The sequence below is a fragment of the Geospiza fortis genome, unplaced genomic scaffold (genome assembly GCF_000277835.1).
Source record: "Geospiza fortis unplaced genomic scaffold, GeoFor_1.0 scaffold95, whole genome shotgun sequence".
Lineage (NCBI taxonomy): Eukaryota > Metazoa > Chordata > Aves > Passeriformes > Thraupidae > Geospiza > Geospiza fortis.
The window spans coordinates 4,880,819-4,901,413 of NW_005054333.1; the positions used below are offsets into that span (position 1 = coordinate 4,880,819).

Consider the following 20,595-nt stretch of genomic DNA (forward strand, 5'->3'; position numbering starts at 1 on the left):
GTCAGGAGGAGAAATCATGCAGATAAACATGAAATGTAACGCCTGTGGGAGGGGAACTTGGTATGCATTTTTTCATTAAGTATTTTGTAAAATTACAAATGTATATAGCATACTGTTCTGTGGGGGTTTTTACAGCTAAGCTCCCTAGAAATGCTGTACACTATAAAATGTGAGGAAATCCTAACCTGCTCTTTGTTTGCTTGTTTTCCTAGTTTTTCTCTTGTGTGCCTTACCATGCAAGAAAAAAACCCTCCTGTTTTTACTTCTATTGGATTGCTTTAACTATACGGTTCTACATCTTAGTTTATATGGATTGTATAAGGAAAACAGGATAACAATGAGGAAGAAAAAGTAGGAAGAATAATAATTTATGTTGCTTATACCTATGTGCATGTATTTTGCGAGTAAGTATGTGCATAGATAGGTTTTGACTGGAAATCTTTGGCCGTTCTGTTGCATTGAATGTCTTAGTAATCTGTAGTAGTAAAATTTGGGATATTCAATACTGAGAAGCACATAGTTATTATTGTAGGGGGGGGAATCACTGATATCAACACTTCAATATATTTGTGCTAATTAGTTTTTAGTGTATCTATGTATCTTACAAAAAAAAATCTCCGAGGGGAGGAGGGTAGCTTTGCAAATACAGTAAAACACTGAGAACTCAGTAAGCTTATTGTTAGAACATAGACACTTATACAGTTTTAAAGATAATTTTTTTAAAAAGTTGTTTTATAAAATAGTTTCTTGCACTTTACCTGCTGGCTTTTCAATTTGGTAGATAACATCTGAACTCCAGCAGAGTTTTATAATCCCCACGTGCTTAAATATACTAAATGTTCTTTTTCCATTAAGGTTAATGTTCGTGAAGAAATTGAAGAGTTTTTTCCAAGAATGTGGAAGATAAATCAAGATAAAAGAAGGCTAATGAAAAGTATTAAAGATCAGAAAATTAAAATTGAATGGGGGAAAAAATTGAACAGAAGATTGGTCAGATAGAAGCACTTGAATATTTTTTTAAGGCTATAATGAATTGTTTGAATTGGGGAAGAATACACGAAGTATGAAAAATGAAAAACTCAATGAAGAATGAAGAAAAGTAGAAAGCAAGAGTGAAGTAGAATTAAAAGAATCTGGAAGAATGAATGGGTCCTAGGTTAAGTAAATGTATGGTTTATGTTCCAGTGTCTGTATGATCAAGTTGTAGATGAATTTGCATGATTACTTAGTTAATAGAGAATTGGTGATCTGGTTCAAGCAGGGACCTATTTGAGGCAAGCATACAATATTAACAGTGGGTTAGCAAAACGAAATTTGTTTTGGAGGGTATTGCCTAACCATTTGTTTTTCAGGAGCAATCAATATAATAGAATTACTGTACTTTAAATGTTAGGAGTTAGGCATTTACACAACCAATACCATTTTTAATACTGTCTTTTTTGTTAGGAGTCTCGCTCCCAGTCAAAATCTCCAGCTGGGAGTCCTGCTCGTGTAAAATCAGAGAGCAGGTCAGGATCTCGCAGTCCATCGAGGGCTTCCAAACATTCTGAGTCGCACTCTAGGTCAAGATCAAAATCAAGGTATGTTCAGAAAGTTATTCATGTCAGCTCAGTGTTACTGCTGTTGTTTTGGTAGATTGGTAAAGTTTCTTTTCCCCTGTTGTAAAAATTACAAACATTTTAGGATGTATTAGCAGGGATATGTTAATTTGCCTGTTTGTGCTCATACAGGTGGACAAAGTTGGGAAATGATTTCATGCGTACGACTTTTTTGCTATATTTACTATGTATTTAAGTTGGGAAATGATTTCATGCGTACGACTTATACTACTATAATTAAAAGTAGTAATGTAGCAATCTCAGCTGAAATACATAGGTTTCTCTCTTCCAGAAGATAGAGAATGGATTGCATTTCAATTTTGTGAAGCTTCTTCCTTCTCCTGAAATTGTTTATGGGGGAATTCTTGTGTAGACCTCTCCTTTAGGGGGCAAAAAAGTTAAGTGACACCTGGTGCAAAGGCATCAGGGTTACATAAAAAGAGTAAGCTAAGTGTTGGAAATACTGGAAAGCAGTGTTTGTGGATGTTCTTGGCATTCTTTCATCGGAGGCTTTAAAAATATAATCAAAAACTACGTCTTAAATTGGGTGTTGTCTTAATTTATGAGAGTTTTAAGATTTAAATTCCTTTTTCAATCTGCACATGTCTTCTCTACCCCAAGTATGGATGTGTGGAGGTAAAGCTTTATAGCTTTCAGGTCTGATGGAGCTTGCATGGATCAGAAGAGAAACGTCTTAGGCTTTTTTCTCTAAATATGCCATAAATATTACCTGGTTTATACTACCTATCTTCTCTATTCCCTTTTAGCAACATATTGATGAAAATGGGGAGAGCTACTGAATCTTTCTTTAGCAACCACGAGAGAAACCAGAAAACAGCATTTGTAGCACTAGAGGGGAAAGAGGAATAGTCTTACGTAGTCTCTCCTTCCCAGTTCTTGGGAGAGATCAGTAATACATCTTCTCTATTGATACCCTTTAAACCAGAGCAACTGAAAGCGTTGCTGTGCTCTGAATTGTCATAGTTCAACTAATGTTACAGTTTCTCTTCTTGCAGTGTTTAGCCCGGTGATTACCTACCTGTTTTAAACAGCTTATTATCAGCAATGCATTTGCAAAGAAATGTTTGAGGATTAGAGCAGATGCTTGGGGTTTGCTTTTTTTTCATCTGGAGTAATTTTCATGCCTAGACAAACTTTGCTTGTAGATATTGCAGCACTGTAGTCCTGCCAGATATTTCAGTTTTTTAGTCAAAACAGTACTTTACAGTGTGGCATATCTAGTTTCTGTGCCACTGTGCAGTTGTTAGATAAGCAGGCAAGCTGATGTAAGTTTAAACTCTGAAATTCCTGAAAGCTGTTGTGAATATAATTCTCAGTGTATGCCAGAAGGACTCTTGAAGAGTTAAAAATGGTACTACCGAGCAGGTTGTTAGAGATACATGCAATCTTTAGGTGTGCAAGGTACAAAAAGCTTAATGGGTTTAATATTGTAGACACCATCTAAAAACAGATTTTTCTCTAGAAAATGTACTGTTTACAGTTCAATAAATGATGCCCATATGCATTTGCCCTGACTGAAGGCTTTCTCTCTGTCGAAGATCCAGGTCCAGAAGACATTCGCACAGACGTTACACTCGTTCCAGATCCCATTCTCATTCCCATAGGAGGCGCTCTCGAAGCAGATCATACACACCCGAATACCGTCGGCGCAGGAGCCGCAGTCATTCGCCAATGTCCAACAGGAGAAGGCACACTGGCAGCAGAGTATGTCATGTTCAAAAAGGCTGAGTATCGACAAAACAATTGCTCCTTGTATCAGTGTAGTCCAGGGTAGCTGCAGGCTGAGTTTGACCTGCTGATTTGTCACTGGAGGGTGCAGGGATTGGATGGGAGTGGGGGTTATGTGTGGAGCAATCTCTGTCCTTACAGCTGAGCGCTTACTTCTTGGGCCTGCAACTAACTGGCAGGGAAGTTGTACAATTTAATTGAAAAACATTCTATTGCAAGTCATTATGTGCAGGTATGGTGACATTGGGCTTCAGTCAGCTCTAGAAGTTGAGCTGTTCTGATTCTTTTTTTTGTTGTTGTTGTTGTTAAAAAAAGTATATAACCTTCACAAAAATGAGACCACGTCTGTGTATGCTGGCAACCTGAAAGTATTGATAAGATTGACTTAAGGATCCATAGAAGGAAATTCCCAAGTGTTTATTTGCTTATAGAGCATATGTTGAAGGTTGCTTGTGATTTTAGGCTTCTGATTGTTTAATTTGATTTACCTTGAAGTAAAGCCTTGTGTTATTAGGTAATAAATAAATCTTTATAGTAGACTAGAAAAATTTACACTTGTGAAAAGGAGGCACAGTCAGTCTTTCAAAATATAGATGAGAAGTGTCTGTGTATGAGCAGGAGGAAGTATAGCTACACCAACCAAAATCTAAAAGACTAATCTTGTCATTCTGAGATTTCTCCCAGTGTCCTTCTTTGTAATAGCAGAATGGTTGGGGTTGAAAGTTGGAAAGCAATTTTGCCACTTTTCTTGTAGAGAGAGCTTGCATACTGGGTTAATGGGAGGCAGTACAGAAAACTAATACAGAAGTTTCCCCTTTAGACATCCACAGTCAGTTTAGGCCTTCCAGGGGTGATGTAGTTGTCGCTTGGCACTTAGGGTCTGCAGACTGATCTCAGTATTCTCTTGCCTCAGAAAAATTCATGGGGTTTAAGTATAAGAGGGGTGTTAAAAACATGCAAAACAGGTATGGATGTGGGGAGGAATTTACCTGAACAATTATTTAAATGACAGATTTCATTATACTTACAGGATTTCATTAATAAAATTTGTATAGTTGCCAGTGCCATTAAAATATGGAATAAAAAATACATATCTTGATGTGTATAATTAAAACTTCGGAGTTACAAACTGCCAGGTCTTGTGCTCTTTAGCTATAGTGAGGAATTGCAGAATATTCATGTCTTAAAACACAAGTTTGAACTTTGAAAAATGGAAAGAAAGGAACTTCAGATATATGAATAGTGCAGGCATCTTATTTTCACAATAGGTTCCTGAACAAATCTAGAAAAAATCTGACAGGAGATCTAAACATTTTCAGTCTTTGAATCAGGCTGAAAAGCAGGCTCTGAGACATATATATTATGCATAGATGACTTACTGAAACCAAACTACAAATTTCAGCTGTGTCAGCTTCCAGTTGTTATTTTGGCAGAAATATTAAATTTCTGTGCTTGTTGCTGGTGTTTTAAATTGCTGCATCTAGTATTACAGGTGCCAGACACCTAACTAAAAAGCATGTTGATTTTGATCAAAATAATCTTACAGAGGATTTAGCATTGGATACAAATTCTCTGACATGTGAAGAAATTTTGAACCTAAAAGAGAACTTGTACCTTGTACTATTACATATTTGACTTTATCTAGTTGAAGTGAAATCTATTAAGTATCCCACATCATGATAGAGAGTGAAGAGTTTTGTGCTAAAGAAATATGCATGCTTTTGGATTACAGTTTCACAGAACTGACCTTCAACACTTGTTGCTGTCTAGATGAAAGAATCAGGTGCCTTTCATCCAGTTTACAAGTGGAAAGATTAACTTACAAGTGTAAATATTGACTTTGAGTATATTGGATAGGAAATGCTGAGGTGGAGGAAGTTTCAGTAGAAGCTAGATTATTATAGTTCAGTTGTCTGTGCTTAGGAGCTCAAGTGCTCCCATATAGTGTGGGCAGCTGGAGGCAGTGTGCACTCAGAGTGCCTGTGATGACCATGCAAAAGGGCTGAAGGCAGGAGTTCAGGCTGGCTGACCGGTCTGCAGCACAGATTTGTGTGTGGTGCCTGCCCCTTGTTGGTAATTTCAATATGGAATACTAATAACATGGATTTGTCTTGTTCTGTAGCTTTTCTGTAAATCAGAATGATAAATTTTATCAACTGTTTCTTACCAACATGAGAAACTTGTCTTGGTCTTTTTTCTAAAATTAAAACCACTGAAAGTAGTTGCTTTTTGAAACAATCTTACAATTAGAATGATAACTCTTAATGTGTTAAACTGTGTATTACCTGTTTAGTTTTCTTCAGATTAAATTTTTTATAATTGATAATTTTTGATATAAGAATATTCAAATTTTAATAATCTTTTAGAAATGAAAACTAATTGGAGTTGAACATTTGTGTTACCAGGCTAATCCAGATCCTAATACCTGTCTTGGAGTGTTTGGTCTCAGTTTGTACACTACTGAGAGAGATTTACGTGAAGTCTTCTCCCGTTACGGACCTCTGACTGGTGTCAATGTGGTTTATGATCAGCGGACTGGACGATCAAGAGGGTTTGCTTTCGTTTATTTTGAGAGAATTGATGACTCTAAAGAGGTAAATGCATGCTTTGCTACTTTTTTCAGGTACACTCTTTATGCACAGTTATCTTCATTATCTTCATTTTTCAGGTGTGCTCTTTGAAAACTTCTTTCAAAGCACAGTTATCTTTATTAACTGTAAAAAGACAAGTTTTTGAGTGTGTATTCACTAGCAGATTCTCACACTGAGATTAATTTTAAATGCTCTGTTCAGGCAATGTGGGTGGCACTTCCAAACAAATGAAGCATTTGAGTTCAGTGTTCAGGTGCATGGGCAGATTTTGAGCATAAGCTGTCTGTATTAAATCACCAATGAGCGCTGGACTTTGATTTTAGTATGTTACTTCAAAATGCAAATAAATCTTTAAGGCTTCTATGTCTAAAGTATTTTTGAAACATTTTGGAAGTTAAAGTCTTAAGTTGTTTTCTGAATGAAAATTCTGGTGATTCCCTGTGTGTTTTCTCCTTTTAGGCATGTCTTTGTACATTTGAAAAACAATGGGACTTGTCTTGATTTGTGCCTTGGTCAATTGCTTTCCTGGTTGTTTAACAGATAGCTGTTAATAGCTAGACTGAGTTGTTAGTATAATTGATCTGTAAGGAAAGAATCAAAGAATATGAACAGCAGCCTGTGTTATGATTCACCACAATTTACATTAAGCAATAGTTTTTTTACCCCTGTAATGATACCGTGAACTTTACCACATTTACTGAAATTCATAGATAAAGTTGCTATTAAAAGTAAAGGTACCCTCTAAAAACTACTTTAAACCTGCATTGTGTGCATCTCTTTCTTTAGGACAGACTTCATCTTGTTTATGGATTAATAGGTTTGGGCAGATGTGCTGTTTGATTCTGTGTGCATTTGCTAAGTTTTATTTATAAGGAGATCCCAAATACGACTCCTCTCTTTATAGATCATTTAGTATTGAAGGCAGGGAGGATGACAGCTCTGGAACCTATCAGGAGCTGAAAAATAAGAATGCTGCTGCTACTTGATGATATTTAAATAAAAAAACTTGTATTTTGATTACTCGATTGAACTAAGTTCTTGTGTTTGCCTTCTGGTATGATCCAGAATCAGTTTATGGGAAGAGTAGTCTTGTAGATGTATATATGTGTGCTAGTTGCAAGTTATAGAGGTAAGTAAAAGGACACAAAACTTCCTTTAGTGTCCCTTCTATATTCTCATGCAGTCTCAGTTGGAGAGGTTGGTAGAGACGTTAATGGGGTGTATAGCTGGATATCCAGCTGTCTTTAATGGCCTGCTCTGTTCTAACTTCTAGCCTTGTATTTCTTTGCACACTGAATTTGTTGGGATTTTGAAAAAGTGGCTGTTTTGCAAAACATTTCACATCAGAAATATTTACACAGTATTCCTTGGCACATTTGTGTACCAGTCTTGTCTGTTTTACAGCTTCATATGTCTTTAGAGGTAGGTTTTTTCCCTGGTTGCTGCAGGCAATGGTCATGCGTGATACCATGCATTTCTTAAAATGGTCCGTGTAAATAGCATGAAGTAATTTGTTTAGTCTAAAGCTGTTTTGGCAGATGCTATGAAACTGGAATGCAAAGGAAAACAAAAAGATGTTACTTCCATTCAGAAATACGGAAGTAAAGATTAGGGCCTTAAGCAGGAACCGAAATAATTTGGAATGTAGTTAAACCCATTTTTCTTTTCTCCAACGGGTTGGTGCCTGAAGAGGGGGAAAGGGTGAAAACTCTTCCAACACTTGGAATTTAAATATCTGAAATACTTTGGCAAGAAGGACAGAAGCAAAACTTGTTTATTTGACTTATTTCGTGAGCCTTGAGGACAGATTTGAAGATGACAATAAGTGGCAGCTGGTGTAGAAAAAGGGGAGATATGTAAATGTAGGTATACACAGACATATAGCTAGATAGCTGTAGGTGTGAAATTTTGTGACAGGCCCTGTAGGAGAACACTGAAGGAAATGTAGCATTCTGTGTTTGGAAGATATGCATACTCAGCTTTTTAGACTAAAAGCAATGACACTTGAATTACTTCTGTTCTGAATAACTAACTCCTCTTAATAATAATTTTAAAAACTCCAACCAACCAAAAACAGTAACCAGAATCCCAAATCTTCAACATCTAAACATCTAAATAAAGAGATGATATATTGAACTAAATTCCAGCCCTTTTAAAGACAGATGGATTAAATGAGAGTAGAACTCTAGAGAAGAAGTTGAGTTTTTCATAGTCTGTACTATTGCCCTTCAGGAAGGCTAGCATAGGGAAGCTTCTCAGCAGACATGCTCTGAAATACAGGTAATACTAAAATATTACATCAAATTAATTGTGAGTAGTTATGTTTAAACTTCCGTAATTTAAAGATTAATCACTGTCAGTTGTGCAGCTAAAAATCCCTCAGGATCTTTGTCATCCCTGTTACCACTTTTACAAACTGGATCAGTTATTGGAGTAGTTAAACTGTTCCTGTGAGTTGTGATTCTGAAACCAAGTTGTGCAGTGACCATATGGTGGTAAAGACATTTTAGGTTGTCAACTAGATCGATGTATTGGAGCTCCAAAGACAATGTAAAATAGCATTTCTTAAAGGTGATACTTCTCAGTGTCCTAAAAATACAGAAGGGGCAGTTTTAAAGGTTTTTTTTTACTTAAACTGTTTTAAAATTTCAGAATTTCAGATTATGACACCATAGCAGCCTTGTTGTTAGCTGTTCATGAGCATCTTGATTATAAAGAGGAACAGAAGCTTAGCTTTTGATAACTACTATGCAGAGAAGCTGCCAAAGCATCACAGTAGCTTCAGACATTCCACTACAACAGGACTGAGAAAGAAGTTTTCAAAGCATGTGTCCAGTCCAGGAGATGTCTTGTAGAATATGTTCTATTCTGTTTGAAACTCTGCCAAGGTTAAGATGAAACTTCATGATCAGACAGAAGGTTCCTTTTGCATCAGATGTCTTTTATTGCAGTGGTATAGTGTTTGCAAAATAACACTCAGCTGTATTCTTAGGTGCTGATCCATGTTGAAGATGCTCATGGACACTGTCCTTAGTTCAAAGTGTGATAGCAGACAGTAAATGTCAAGGACTGGTGGATGTCTAGGAAACAACTGATGAATGTCTGATGATTGTATGGGAACCTGAGGACTTGCTGTGCCAATGTTCTTGTCTGTCAGCTTGTTCAAAGCCTGTTTGAAAAGCTTCTGTCATTATGTGTCTGTTTTTAGAATGGGTATAGAGGGTTTCATTTATTGTAAAGTTGCTTTATTTCAAGAAGTTGTTGGTTTTTTAAAAATACTTGGTATTGCTTTTTTGCCTTGGGTGGTGCAGTGTCTTGTCTTGGCCACCCTTTTCCAAGTCAGAATGTGCAAATCCTTTGCATGTGCAACATGCAAAGGGCAACATCTGTAAACATCTGTTCAAGACTTGTTTCTCACACTCTCTTACGTAGTCTTCAGGATTGGCAAGGCTGGCATGCAGCCAGTGTTGTAATGTTGTTTTGCAATGTTTTCACTAAATTATAGAGGATATTCATCTGCCCATCACATAAGGACTTTGCTCCTGTGTTTAAGAGGATTACAAACTTCTGTGTACTAGGATGAGAAAAAAATTAGGTTGATGGAGGCGGAATTGATTGTGTCAGGGTCTTACTTAACAGTAAGTTCAGAAAATCATGAGTGAAAAGTGCTGGCTGTTCTAGGGACGTGGTTCTTACTACAGTTACCAGGGATGTCATATGCTGCTAAACCAGCTTTTCAGTAGCTCAGAGTGTGAAGTGTTAGTTGTTTAAACTAAGACTACTATGAATGTACTGTCTGTAGGAGGAACTCATCTAAGAAGCATCAGCTACAGCAGCTGTTGGCAATATGGAATTTTCTAATGCTAGTTAGATATTATTCAAAAAGTTTTGAGCATCTTTCCAGAACCATTTTCTGAAGTGCTGTTCATTAACAATCAACACAAACCAGTAACATCATTCAGTTGCCAAAGACCAGAATAATAAGGGAGTTTATCAGTTCAACTTGAAAAACATATAATGTGTGGTGCAAGCAGACTAGCTTAGAACCAATATTACTGAAGCAAACCACCCTGGCTTGTTGAAGAAATGGTTTAAGTATTTTTTGTGGTATCAAAAACAACCCTTGATAGACCAGAAAAGAGCACTAGAAGGTCTCAGATGTTTGGAATTACAAGTTACAGACTTCTGGAGGCTCTGAAATACCATGAAATTGCTAATACTTGCAGGAATATCCAGTTCTTCATTCTGGTGCTCTAAAATCCTGTGTTTCTTGACTCCAAAGCTCTAAAGTAAGCTTTAGAGATAATACATTGAATCCATCAATGCTGAAGCTCATAATTGTATATGTTTAAAAGTTATAATTGAAATCTCAAACTAGAGAATGTAAATTGAATGTTGTTTGAAAGTGAAATGGACACTTGAATTGAGCTTGGCAGACTGCAGCAAGTGTAAGAAGATGAGTTTCTTTGTTAATTCCATCAGATTTTTCTTCAGAATTTTTTTCAGTTGTTCTCAGTAAATCCGGAACTGAATGAGTTATCAGTTACTGGAGGGGGGAATCTAATCCATTGTGTCTTTCATCCCTTGCTGTACCTGTGATGGAGTGGAGATGATATTTTTTTCAGTGTCATTAAATGCAGTAAAGAACTTCCAGTAAAAAACAAAGAAATCCCCGAAACTACAGAGAGGAAAAGAAAACACAGTACCTTGTGTAATTATTTTTAAGTTGTGAGAACATATTTTCAAAATAAGTCACAATATAAACTGCTTGTGTCTGATTATTTAAGCATATTCAGTCTGTATGTTGCTAACTTTGTAGTGATTGAAAGTTATTGAAATAGTTATCTGGACTGGAAGTCTTTAATTTTTTTTCAGTGAATTCTTGATTAACTAATACCAGCCACCCATGTAAGTTAGTGCATTTAATTAAAAGTTGTGTTTCCAAACTTGTTTTACTCTATCTACCTAGTGGCCATACATGTAGAAAACATTACATACTGCATTAAATATTGGATGACATTGAAATCTTTGTTAAATTTATTGCTTTCTGACTTTTTTGAGCCACTGGAGATGATACTGTAGTTCAGGAACTGCTCATTTTGTCAAACTAACCCTTATAGATCATCAGTTTTCCTATTATAGATAGTCTGCTGAAGGTTTAAAACTCCAAAACTTGGAAAATGTGATCCAAGATTGAATTCCTAGTCCTAGTTCTGTGTTCTGACTGCAAACATATAGGTCTATATTCTGGCCTACAAAAATCAAGTTTTCCATAGAATTTGCTACTAGAATTATTATTATATGTTTATAGGAATGCTGTGTTCTTGCTTACTGTCCTCTTGCAAAAGCCATGCAAGTCTTTTAATGCCATTCAGATATATTTGGAAAATAATCTAGGTTGTAATAAAAATAGGTTGTTGACCATTAAAGACTCTTAAGAGGGTATTGCATGTCTTCAAACCCAATATTATTTGATTTTTTCTTTTTAAAGTTTCATTTCATCATCTTTAACAGTATTTGAGAATTTATTAAACAGTATTGGAGAATTTGGCATTTTTAGTGAGAATATGCAATTTTTTCTCTTTGACACTGAAATATTCTTAACACAGCAGTCATGCACACCCAAAAGCATCAAGAAAATGAAATTGAAATTTGATTTGAATATGACCAGCAGTAAGAAAATTTTGTAAAATCCTAAACTTTCTTGTAAACTACCTTAACTTCCAATAAAGCACAGAAATGGCAGTGATTAGGATTACTTATATATTTTACAGCCTTCATACAAAATAAATACTGTTGTATCAGTTACATGAACACAGGTTTTCAGAGAGGGCTTTTTGTCATCTTGCAGCAGTCCTTACCTAATAATGTCAGCATAAGTGCTTTACTTCAAAGACCTGAGGTTTGCAGTTAAGAGTGGTGCAGAGAATCTTCTCTTTAGAAGCAATTTCTAGTTGCTAATTACTGAATATGAGTGATCCATACTATTAATTGTGTGTTTTGGCCTTCCTGCATTTGGGGATGCAGTCAGAATTATAAGAGGCTTTATTGTTTTTGTCTATCTATTAAAGATTTTCTCTATTTTTAAAATTTTTAGTTGGCAATTAATGCTGACAGCTGTAAAAGGAAAATGCTTTAATATTTGGTAGGACATTAGAAATTACTGTTGGGAGTTCTGTGCAGTCTGGTAATCATGATCTTTATCCACTGAAATGTAACACATTTCCTGGTATTTCTAAAACAAACAGGCAGCTCTCAAAATTAATGCTTCAGTTCTTTTGCTGATGTGTTGGTCTTCTCTATACTGCTCCCTCTGTCAAAGAATTCTTCCTCTGGAAGAGGTGTTTGTTGGCTTAACTAAGTAAGACAAACATGCCAGATGTTCTAGATTTGAGGTGGCTTCTTGTCAGCTAAGCTTATTATTCTGCAAGTTGTTGACTGGACTTGAAAATGCCATGCTGCAAAAAATTTCTTACAATTTAACTTGCTGCATTTCCAGAAAGATGTGTTTCATCACGAAGGTAATTTTTCAGCCAGATATTTGCAGCCTTCATTGTTAGGCTTGTGCACACATACTTTCCTAGGATGCATGCACAGATTTATTTTCATTTACATCATCCTTGTGGGGAAAAAAGGTGTTAAGGCTGGAAGACTAAAGCTGAGGAATCTGTTTTAGTCACAAAATATACCTGAGTGTATGTTGAAAAGACTTGAAGTGCTCTTTGCTGTGCTTTGCAGTTGGCTAAATGTAGTTAGTTTTGTACAGGAACACAAATCACTAGGTGGCGATATAGCATGGACACACACAGCATTACTAAAATACAAACTCACTCTCAATAAATACATCAGTGATCATCAGTCACCTCCACTTTGGACACAACAATTAAATCATGTGGATATCAGGTTTCTGTATCTCATTTACGATTTGTATGTAAGTTCAGTAAGGCTCTTGTTAGAGTTGAGATTCTTGAATAAATGTTTCATTATTAAAAAGAAGAAGAAAATTCCTCTGCTTAGAGCCACTTTCATGTTTTGAGGTTTTGTGTTGTTTTTTCGTGGATAAAAAATAGCCAAGTGGTTATGTTCTTTAACTCAAGATTGTAACTGTCTGTTCTCCAGACATGAAAAATTAAAATAATGTGTATTGGACTAAGTGCTGTGCTTAGTGTTGAAAAGTGGTGTGTATTGGTATTTCAGGGATTCTGTAGCAGATAACAAAAGCTATTAAAATTCAAAAAGCAAATTTTTAAAAAATCCTTTCAAGTCCATCATTAGCTGTTAAAATTAATTGTTGTGGATTTGTTGGGGTTTGGGTTTTTAGGTTATTTTTGCATGAATATAAGTCTTAAAAGTTCACTGTGCTCCTTTGAATAACTTACTTTGATGGTTTGAGTTTGTGAAAGGCCATTGTATTGATTCTCAGAGTGGAGGAGCTGGGGCTGGAACACCCAGCGAGTGCGTGCAGGGGCTGCGGGCAGTTCTGAAGGCACGGGCGTCTGAGCGCAGAGCCTTGTGTGTATCACTTAAGCGAGCTGCTATTGTGAGAGGGAGTGGGGAGGAAGGTTGTAATTAGGTATCCATGTAGGCTGAACCCGCCATTTTACTAAGCTCTGCTGAAGTAGGTCCTTGTAAGGGAGATGGCAGGAGGCTGGGAGAGCATGAAATGGCAGCCGACGAGCAGTAATCCGGCCATATGCACCCTACAGGAAGCCACTGTTTTGCACAGCTTTTGAATCCGCCCGTCCCCTCTGGGGCAGAGACGGCGGTAGGAAAGATGCAGTTTTCAGAAAAAAGCTGGTTTGACTTTCAGTTTGCCTTTCAGATGGGTAGAAGATAAAGTCTAGGGAGAGTGGCTGTGTTAGTGGTTAGCCTGTGCTCCCTTAAGAAGGGATTGAGAGTCGCATTAGTTCGGCCCCCCAGTGCAGTCCTGTAACACCACCGGCACACAGGCATGGGGACAAGAGATGAGCCAGTCGCCACAGTGGGGCACTAGTAACCAGTCTAAACAAGACAAGTTCCGTGCTTGTTTTTCTGGTGGAAAATAATGTGTTTGTACATAGCCTTCCATAGTTACCAGTAGGATGCAGATGTTACATCCCTGTTCCTTGTCTCTCCTGCAGGCAATGGAGCATGCAAATGGAATGGAGCTGGATGGCAGGAGGATTCGAGTGGATTATTCAATCACCAAAAGAGCACATACACCCACCCCAGGCATCTACATGGGCAGGCCAACACAGTGAGTTCAGTGGATTTAAACTGGATGCTGGTTGAGGAAATTACTAATATAAAGAATGCAGTACTGTGGTACACTCTTAAATCCTACTGTTGTTTATTGTACCTTTATTTATAGGAATATTCAAGGACCTGTTAATAAAAAATAATACCCAGCATGATCAATTAATGTGTCCTTAGCCTGCTGAAATACTAAGGTGCCCATTTGCCTTTGATTTTGATGGGAATTAGAATCAAATCCCTCGTTTTTCTGGGAGCTTTTGAACGTGTTTTTATTTAACTACTTTCTCTGTATATTTTTGTGATACAGTCTTAAATGTTTGATTTACTACAAGACCACTTTAAAAAAATTTAAAATAATTTATATTTATCTTTCTAATAATTTAACTCAAGATGAAGACTAGATATATGAAGGGGGTTTTGGTTTTGTTTTTTCTTTTCCCCTAATAGCAGTGGAGGAGGTGGTGGCGGTGGAGCGGGTCGTCGCCGGGACTCATACTATGATAGGGGGTATGACAGAGGATATGACAGATATGAAGAATATGACTACAGATACAGGTACCTTATCTTTATTTCATTTCTGTAACAGTGGATTTGTTGGAAAGTTAGATGACAAAACATATTCACTTTGTAGCAATATTCTGCATACATGTCCGTTGTGTGTTAGAGCCTCATTCCCTTAGGTTTTATGGGACTGAAGTAGTCAGAATCTTCATTGTTTATGTAATTTGGTTTTTTCTGTTGGGCAAGGAGTTAATTTTGCTATGTTAAGGAAGTGTAGAGCATGTATCCTAGGAATCAGGTGGACAGATAAAAAGGGAACTCATTTTTCTATGCTGTATATAGAACCAGGGACAGCTGATACACACTGCTGTTTAAAAAGGGATTATTTGTAGATGGGATTTTTAATGCTTGACATTTCATAACCATCTTGCTGTTTTGAAAGTTATCTGGTTTCAGAGAATGTTGTTCAACAAGAATTGTAGGCATCTGGAAAAGCACTTTATGTGTTTGTGAGAGTTTATTAAATTCTTTGTCTGGGAATATCTTAGAGTTTAAACACATCAAATAGAGAAATATAAAAGCATTTGTTAAATAACCATAAGCCACAGCCAAATAAAGCAGAAATCATTCATGCAAGCCAAGTCTTTCAGCGCTAAGGAAGTGGTTCTGTTCTGTAGAAGTGATGTGAATAAGGCTCCTTTCATAATGGATGTTGTTTGGTTTCTTTTTAATTTCCTTTAAAGGAGACGATCACCATCGCCTTATTATAGTCGATACCGATCGCGATCAAGATCCCGTTCCTATAGTCCAAGTAAGTAAATACAAGTGAATAAACAGGATCTACCTGACATAAACATTGTTATATGAATTGAAGCAAAAAAAGCTGGGCACAGTTAAGTTGAGATAATGTGTACAGTTAGTTTATGATTGTGTAATTAGTAATTGTGTCATTTTTGTTTTTTCCAGGGCGCTACTGAAGATCAGAAGAGTTGCAGTTGAGGACTTGATTTTTAAATACAAAGTTCAGATCTTTAGCTTCCCTACTGCTTCCCCTTCCATCTTCCCTTTCTTGTCCTCCTTCCAGCTCTTTCACAGGTCTTTGGTTCATTTAGAATATACATATTTTCAGTTGAAGTATTCCTATTTTCCACCCCTTCTTATTGTAATACTCTTAAATATTGTAATTGTTGTAGTTTTTGTGTAGTAAAACATCTTGAGCAAAAAAATAGAAAACCCCGAAGTGCTGATACATTTTGGAAGTCATTCCTATTTTATTTCTAAAACAGTTGGACTCCTGACTAATCAGAAGAGAGCATTGATATTTTTAAAGCTTGCATGTCATATGTAGTATACACACTCGGATACTTTAACATAAACCTGCATTTCCAAGTAACTTGTTAATCTTTCTGTTAAAATGTTTACCTATTACTTTGATAAACAAGTAATGACTTTGAGTCTTTTCTGTAATGATGAATTTGCTTAGATAGTCATGAACCAGAGGATTTTTACATTTTTTTTTGTCAAGTAGTTGCTTTGAAAGTAGACTATTTGAGCTAGATCAGAGTTTGGTATTTGACTGACTGGGAGAATAGATCCTTGTACACTCAAAATTAAGGCTGTGTGTTTTATAGAAAAAGTTTCTGGATTGCTACACAGTGGATAACAGTTGAAATTGAAATTGTTAAATTCCTGGGGTCTTTGTGGTACTTCATTGAATATTTCCCCTTAATTGGTGCAAGAGAAAAATATTTATTGAACATAGCAATTAGTTATATAATTTGCTGTTCATTAAATTAAAAATGGCCAACTTTTTGGTATTGAAATAATGATGGAGCAAGTTTTGTTTCCAGTCCTTTTTGAACTTTTGGAAGTATGGATAGAAAAACCTACAGCTATGTGTAAACCTTTTTTTTTCCCCTCAATAAAAGTTAAGTCCACTGATAATGTGGTTTCTTGTCTTTCATTCTGCATCTTGTGTCACTTAGGTTAAACAATACTTGATACTGGGGTGTGGATGATAAAGTCAGCTTCTACCTGTCTTTTCAGGAGCCTTGTCTTCCCTGAGAATCAGTATGTGGTTATGGGATGGCTAAGCAGGGTGGGTAGTCCAGTTTTCTCTTGTGCCATCCTGGTCACTTGCTGGAGTTGTGGTGAGGTGGTGGTATAAGAGAAGCACTGTTGACTTCGTTTCGTTTTCTGGCAAGTGGCTGGTTGAGTGCTGGTATTGCCACGGCAAGTGGAATACAACCACAAAGCCCTTGCAGCACATTTTCATCCTGATTGTCAGGGAAGGCCACCAAAAGAGTTTGTCATGATTTTAAGAGGGTAAGTATATGAAATGTAATTGCATTAGCTGTTTCTGTGTTGGTGCCAGGAACTATTAACAAGTAGTTAAAAGAAACACCAGCACACATCTTTAAAGCTTGATAGAATATGCCAGAAAAATTGGTGACAAAACAAGTTCTAACTGGTTATTGCTCAATACCTTTGAATCCATGATGTCTTACCATAAATTTCAGTTGAAAATTCTTAGTAAATTGAAAGCAGAGTAGCTGAAACACTGAAGCCAAATCATTCAACTCTGATGAATTTACCAGTATTTATTGATGATCCAGACAAATTAGGAAATGTTAAGAAAATTGTTCTCTGTAAACCAAACTCCCAATATCTCAAGATAAAGAACTATTGGAATATTTAATTTTGGTTTTGTTCTTCCAAAACCTGGAAAGCAGTGTGCAGAAACAGTGAGTTAGCCAGTGTGACACCCAATCACAAGAAGGACTGCAAGGAGGATCCAGGGAGCTTACAGGCCTATTGGCCTGACCTTGGTGTCCAGGATGGTTATGGAGCAGTTATCTTGAGTGCCATCACACGTACAGGACAACCAAGGGATCAGGCCCTGCCAGCATGGGTTTAGGAAAGGCAAGTCCTGCCTGACTGACCTGATCTCATCCCATGACCCAGTGACCCACTTAGTGGGAGAGGGAAAGGCTGTGGATCTTGTCTACCGCTTAGTGGGAGAGGGAAAGGATCTTGTCTACCTGGACTGCAGCAAGGCCTTTGATAGATACTGTCTCCCAGGGCATTCTCCTGGAAAAGCTGGCAGTCCCATGGTTTGGACTGGTGCACTCTTCACCGAATAATAAAGTCTGATATCTGGCCCCAGAGGGTGGAGGGGAATGGTGCCACATCCAGCTGTTGGCCGGTCTCAAGAGGTTCTCCAGGGCCAGTCCTTTCCATATCTTCATCAGTGATCTGGATGAGGGGATTGAGTGCACCCTCAGCAAGCTCACAGATGATGGCAAGATGGGTGGGAGTGTTGATCTGCAGGAGGGTAGGAAGGTTCTGCAGGGGGATCTGGACAGGCTGAGGTTCAATAAGGTAAAGTGTCAAGTCCTGCACTTGGGTCACAGCAGCCTCACACAGTGCTACAGGCTGGGGGCAGACTGGCCAGGAAGTTGCCTGGCAGAAAAGGACCTGGGGATGCTCGTCCACAAGCTGGCTGAGCATGAGCCAGGAGTGAGCCCAGGTGGCCAAGAATGCCAGCAGCAGCCTGGCTTGGATCAGGGATAGTGTGGCCAGCAAGATTTACCAGTGATTGTTCTGCTCTACTCAGCACTGGAGAGCCACACCTTGAATCTCGTGTCCAGTTTTGGGCTTGTGAGTTCAAGAAAGATATTGAGGCACTGGAGTGTGTTCAGAGAAGGGCACCAGAGCTGGGGAAGGATGTGGAGCACAAGTCCTGTGTGGAGTGTCAGAGGGAGCTGAGGGGAGTTAGCCTGGAGAAAAGGAGGCGCAGGGGTGGCTGTATCGCTCTACAAGTGCCTGAATGAGGCTGTAGAGAGCTGGGGGCTGGTCTCCTGTTCCAGACTATAAGTGATACATCAGGAGGACCATGGCCTCAAGCTGTGCCTCTGGAGATTCAGGTCAGGCAAATGTTGGAATGGATTCCCTGCCCAGGGAGGTGGTGGAGTCACCATTCCTGAAGGTGTTGTGTTCCAATGTGGCACTCAGTGCCAAGGTGGTGATTGGTCAAAGGTTGGACTTGATCTCAAGAGGTCTTTTCCTGGATCATTCTGTGTGGGTAATGGAAAGCAGCGTGCAGAGGCAGTGAGGCAGCCAGATGCAAAAGCATGGGGAGTAGCTGCAGTGTGGGTTGAGGGAGGCATTCGGGCTCAGGGAATTAGGATAACAGGAAGTGAGAGTGAGAGGTGGCTACTTTCTGCAGTTTATGGCATTTGTGGCCTGTAATTGTCCAAAACTCCTTGAGAAGTTTTGCCAGCTAGGGAGCAGCTCAGCACATATGTTGCCTGGAAGCTGAAGGAGTGTTGCGATACTGAGCTTGGAGATTGTTGCTTCCAACAGATAGATCTGTCGACCTAAACATCCTACTTAGCACAAGTCCATATAAAGTTATCAGTGGGAGCAGCATTGTATTACATGGTTCTTTTTGTGCTTCATGTTCAGTGATGTAAGGCAGTCCACTTGAAGAACAGGTGAAAGTGGTAATTCGTGCTGTCCTGGACATACTTGTAGATGTCTGAAATGTACGAATAATTGCTGGACTTAATTGGCCATCTCCAAAACCGGCAGTCCTGAAAAGGAAAGGGTCATTTGCAGCTGTTTCCTCATTTGTGGGTGGGGCTTTTTTGGTTGGTTGGTTGGTTGGTTGGTTGGTTGGTTGGTTGGTTGGTTGGTTGGTTGGTTGGTTGGGGTTTTTTAACTGAGATCACTTGGGCAGAGATCTCTGGGTTAGCAGGGGTTTTTTTTTAACTTTTGTGGCTTGCATTCTCCTCAGGAATGGGAGTCTCATCTCTGCTTTATTGTGAATGGATTTAGAAACACTGTTTCTTTAAGCTCCGAGTTCTGTGTATGAAATTAATTAGCCAAAGTAATTTTAGCTGTTTCTGCAAACACAGCTACTGAAACATACATAGTTTTCTCTAGACATTTTTGTACCTCTAGTCCTAGGTGAATTGTTAGTGTAGTCAGAACTCTGAACAAATACTACACTTTTACAACAGAGTGACAACAAGTCAACCTAAGTAAAAAAACTTGATGTTACTCTGTGCTAGTACACAAGAAGCTGAAGTTCAGAATGAGCTGCAGGGAATATTTAAATACTGACTTTAGACAAACCTGACGTTTATCTAGGTTTATGTATAGCCTCAATTCTAGGCGTAGCCTAGAGAATGCAAGATAACACTTGCTCTTAAATATGTCCTGTTCCCAAATGCTTCCAAGAAGTGGCCACAAGATGTTCACAACAGCTGCTACCCAGGCTAGTCCGAGGCTGTGCATGTAATGGAAAATTTGTACCCAATGGCAACAGTTAGGAGACATACTGGTTTACATGTGGAGACAGAATACCTTCCAAGAGGGGGTGTGTGTATAAAGACAATGCACATGAGAGGAAGTTTATTAAGACTTTTGTTTCGTCATTTGTCCTGTGTAACTATACTTCAAATCTGTAATGACATTAAGACTTGCTATTGCAGTACTCAGCAAAGCATTTGACTGTGGTGCTGCATGATGTGGAAATGGTGAGGCCCAGGCAGCTCGAGCATGCTTTTTGGGAAAGCACCTTCTGCTGCATGGCTTCCCAAAGTAACAACTGGTCAGGCAGAATTTGCACCACTGCCCCCCTTTATTATCAGTCCACTTAGCTGCTGCAGTCCTCTAGAGCTAATGTGAATAACCAGAGAAGAAAAACAATCTGGGATAAACATTTTCTATTGCTTTCTACCAAAAGCAATTTGGTTTTTTGGCTGGGCAAATAGTGTGAATGAATTTCCCTCATTCTAACAGTCACTGCCCTTGCCTTTTAAACAGCAGCATAAAGGAGAACAAAAATGCACCTAAGCCACCTCACCTGCAGTGTCTGTAGACAATTTCTTGTTTGTTGATGTTTTACTTCTGCA

General features: G+C 38.2%; 1 protein-coding gene across 4 annotated transcripts; it reads left to right on the plus strand.

The window, feature by feature from the left end:
• Positions 1-288: 288 nt before the first annotated feature.
• Positions 289-16,618, plus strand: TRA2A (transformer 2 alpha homolog). Of its 4 annotated transcripts, none has more exons than XM_031057674.1 (8): positions 289-934; positions 1,447-1,580; positions 3,158-3,323; positions 5,753-5,941; positions 14,059-14,174; positions 14,621-14,728; positions 15,418-15,485; positions 15,641-16,618. In XM_031057674.1, exons 3-8 carry the CDS (start codon positions 3,291-3,293, stop codon positions 15,649-15,651), a joined length of 525 nt encoding a protein of 174 aa, XP_030913534.1. In that variant the 5' UTR covers positions 289-934; positions 1,447-1,580; positions 3,158-3,290; the 3' UTR covers positions 15,652-16,618. The 4 variants fall into 4 exon arrangements, with proteins under 4 accessions (XP_030913534.1, XP_030913535.1, XP_030913533.1 ...); XM_031057675.1 differs by lacking the exon at positions 289-934 and adding an exon at positions 971-1,167 and having other exon boundaries at positions 3,164-3,323; XM_031057673.1 differs by lacking the exon at positions 289-934 and adding an exon at positions 974-1,167.
• Positions 16,619-20,595: the final 3,977 nt, after the last annotated feature.